This window comes from Sinocyclocheilus anshuiensis, unplaced genomic scaffold, assembly GCF_001515605.1.
Source record: "Sinocyclocheilus anshuiensis isolate Anshui unplaced genomic scaffold, SAMN03320099.WGS_v1.1 scaffold192, whole genome shotgun sequence".
NCBI lineage: Eukaryota > Metazoa > Chordata > Actinopteri > Cypriniformes > Cyprinidae > Sinocyclocheilus > Sinocyclocheilus anshuiensis.
In genome coordinates, this window is record NW_015554077.1 from 521,676 (window position 1) to 524,851 (window position 3,176).

At 36.8% G+C, this 3,176-nt stretch overlaps 1 protein-coding gene across 1 annotated transcript in view; it reads left to right on the forward strand.

Moving 5' to 3' along the window:
- The window catches only part of ttll7 (tubulin tyrosine ligase-like family, member 7), a 108,274-nt gene extending 106,670 nt beyond the window's left edge, over positions 1–1,604 (forward strand). The window contains exon 21 of the mRNA XM_016461110.1: positions 1,319–1,604. Coding sequence (XP_016316596.1) covers positions 1,319–1,436 — 118 coding nt within the window. The 3' untranslated portion in view covers positions 1,437–1,604. The remainder of the gene's footprint in view (positions 1–1,318) is intronic.
- Positions 1,605–3,176: the final 1,572 nt, after the last annotated feature.

Here is a 3,176-nt window from a genome sequence, read left to right on the forward strand (position 1 = left end):
AGAACATTAGAACATTACAATCTAAAATTGCTCTTTAAAGCATTAAAATAACTAAATTAAAAGTTAAAATCACTGAATTAAAAATGAAAATAAATAAAAAAGAAAATGACTATATTTTAACTACTATAAGAAACACATATTAACTCATCTGAGCTTAGTAATTAGGACTGTATTAGCTTACATTTGATTTAACCATTACAATAGTCCCTTTACAGTTACTGCTATCATAAAAATACACTTATATGTAGGATTAAAATTCTACAAAAGAAACATTTAATGTCCAACAACAGATATTTTAGCAAAATATATGTATATTTTACTCAGAATTATTGCGCTCCTATTTGATTGCGCGCCGTCTGTGTAGCACGCATGCGCGCAGCTGCGCTCGTTCACTCGCGAAAGCCTCGCCCACTTCTGACAGCAAAATGGATATGTTTGCATGACTTTCTAACATTTACAGATGAAAAATATACCTGTGACATGTCAGTTATGCACTGAGGAAAACACAATGTCTCAAATGCATTAAACAGATATATATATACTGTATATATATATATATATATATATATATATATATATATATATATATATACAGGTGGATCTCAATAAATTAGAATGTCGTGGAAAAGTTAATTTATTTCAGTAATTCAACTCAAATTGTGAAACTCATGTATTAAATAAATTCAATGCACACAGACTGAAGTAGTTTAAGTCTTTGGTTATTTTAATTGTGATGATTTTGGCTCACATTCAACAAAAACCCACCAATTCCTTATTTGTCATTGCCCCAAAAACATTTTTACCACTACTAAAATAAAAAAGACTTCAGCAGCTGTTTGTTCAAACGATTTAGTTTATTCAGCTTATTTAGCACAACTTTTTTTTTTATTGTCACTGTGTTATTTAATTAATTAACAGTTTAAATTGCCTTGTTTCGAGTGGAATTATAATTAAGCTGTTCTGCAATTAGATAGTGTGGGTCGTCAGCTGTCCAGGCTGGTTACCCTCCTTGTCTGTGTGTAGGCCCTAATTATCTAACCTGTTATCCTGTCTCAGAACATCCTGCGCATTAAACAAGTTCTTATCTGTTAAAACAAGTCACGTCCAGCCACTCGTGTCACTCATTGTTAAAAAACGGCACAGTGTAAACGTGAGGGTCAGCCGAGGGGACGGGAATCTAAAGCATCAGCTGGAGGAGGATTGGAAGTGGAGAGAGAGGAAAAGTGCCTGATCTCTTTAGGTGACCTTTGTGCGTCTAATCCTGCCTTTGAGTCTGGCATCCAACCCCCATTTCTGATTCCTCTCTCCGTCTGTGTAGGTATCTGCTGCCAGTCACCTCCCAGTTCATCATCAAGTGGCCGTCATCTAGCTTCGGCCGCTCGGCGTCCTCCAGTCGCCCTCGCAGCGTCTTTACCGCACGGATGGGTCACTTCTGATGGCTACTGGACTCTGACACCTGCTGGGGGAGACCATATCCAGACTTAAGATATCCAGACCTAAGGGCATAACGTCTGGGACCTCCGCAAACTCCAGCAGCATATTTAAGGGGATCTGCCCGCCTGCATTGTTAATGCATCAGATATGATCGAGCAGACCCTGCCTCCTGTCCGCTGTAAAATATCAGCTACATTGCTATCTCCTTTAGGATGCTTGTAAAATGAAGAACATTATGAAGTTATTTTCGAGACTACAATTTATTCAATAGATTCCAGTGAATGTTTCAGTGTCATGGAATCAGAAAAGGTCATGTTCACTTTTTTTTTTACTTTGACCATGGTGTTATTTCTATTACACAGTTTTTCCCTAAATAATTTTATTGATTAATATATAACATGATGTCACTTTCTGAATATTCACTTTATAATTTAGCTAATTTAGTCTATTTTAAATTCTTCTCAGAATTAAAATGTTAACAATATGGGGCCGTTCACACAGGATCTCAAAGAGCTTTTAACTTTTCAAGGCGCTTGAAAAATGTTCATGGCGAGAGGAAAAAAAACAATTATGTGTTGCAACGGCCGAAGATTTGAGTATAACATCAGGAATTTGTATTCCTTGTGAAGGTTTTATTCCATTGACCAATGAGTTTGATCTATTCATTAAAAGTAATCTTAAAAAACAAAACAAAATAAAGCGTAATGTGTTGTTGCATGCAGTCAGGAAGGACAACACAATGTAAAGTTGAGTGACAAGCTCACATCCTAAGATTTTTTATGTAAGTGGCATTCCACAGAAAAAAATAATGTAGATGAAAATTGCAACTGGAATGTGTCCTGTGTGAATGCCCCCCTAAGAATGATTTAGAAAGGGAAAGAGCTAATGTTAAGGAGTTTAGTGTTGGAATTGGAGTCAAGGTTAGGGTTAGAGGTTAGGTCTAGGGTTTTATGAGTATTATAGTGTTAGGAATTAAAACTGCTTACTGTTTGGAGTAAATGCTTTACGTTATACTAGACTATAGTTGCCTGTTCTGAACTAAAAGCTGAGATCACCTATCAACTTTTAAGGGACGCAAGTCTCTTTTGCATAACTTTTATGAGCCATAATGTGTAGAATGCAAATATGAACCTCAGCGTCTGGGCTGTCTGATGTGCAGTGCTGATGAAAGGGATTTTTAATATTGCTGCTGGTAGAGTATGTTTGGTAAATTGTCAATGAGCTCAATGTGCTAAAACTTGGATGGCTGCATCTTGAATATACTTGAATTAATTTATGTTATTTATTTTATTAAAATTTGTTTACATCTAATTTAACGTTTGTTTTAAACACGCTTGTTCATTTTATCCGTGGCATTACCAATGTATGCAGTGAAGTTTATGAATGGAATAACCTTTTATGAAAGTACTGTAATAAGTGCTAATTGCAGAGCTTTGCTTTGGATCTAATTAGGATAAATGTTCATGTAGTGTTTTAGTAAAAGTGACCTGGATGTGCCAGCTCAAACCACGCTGTGCCAACACTACTCACAACCAGCAGTGTGTTATTGAGGAGCTCTATGTGACTGTTTGATATCATTCATGGGATTTTCTGTTCAGAATGTGCTGTTTAAAATCCTCGGCTGTCGGGTTTTCTTGTTTTGGTAAGTAAAGGCCGGGACACACCAAGCCAATGGTCGGCCGTTGGCCAACGTCGGGCCGACGGCGAGCGACGGTCGGGCTAGTTTGATTTTGGTGTGTTCC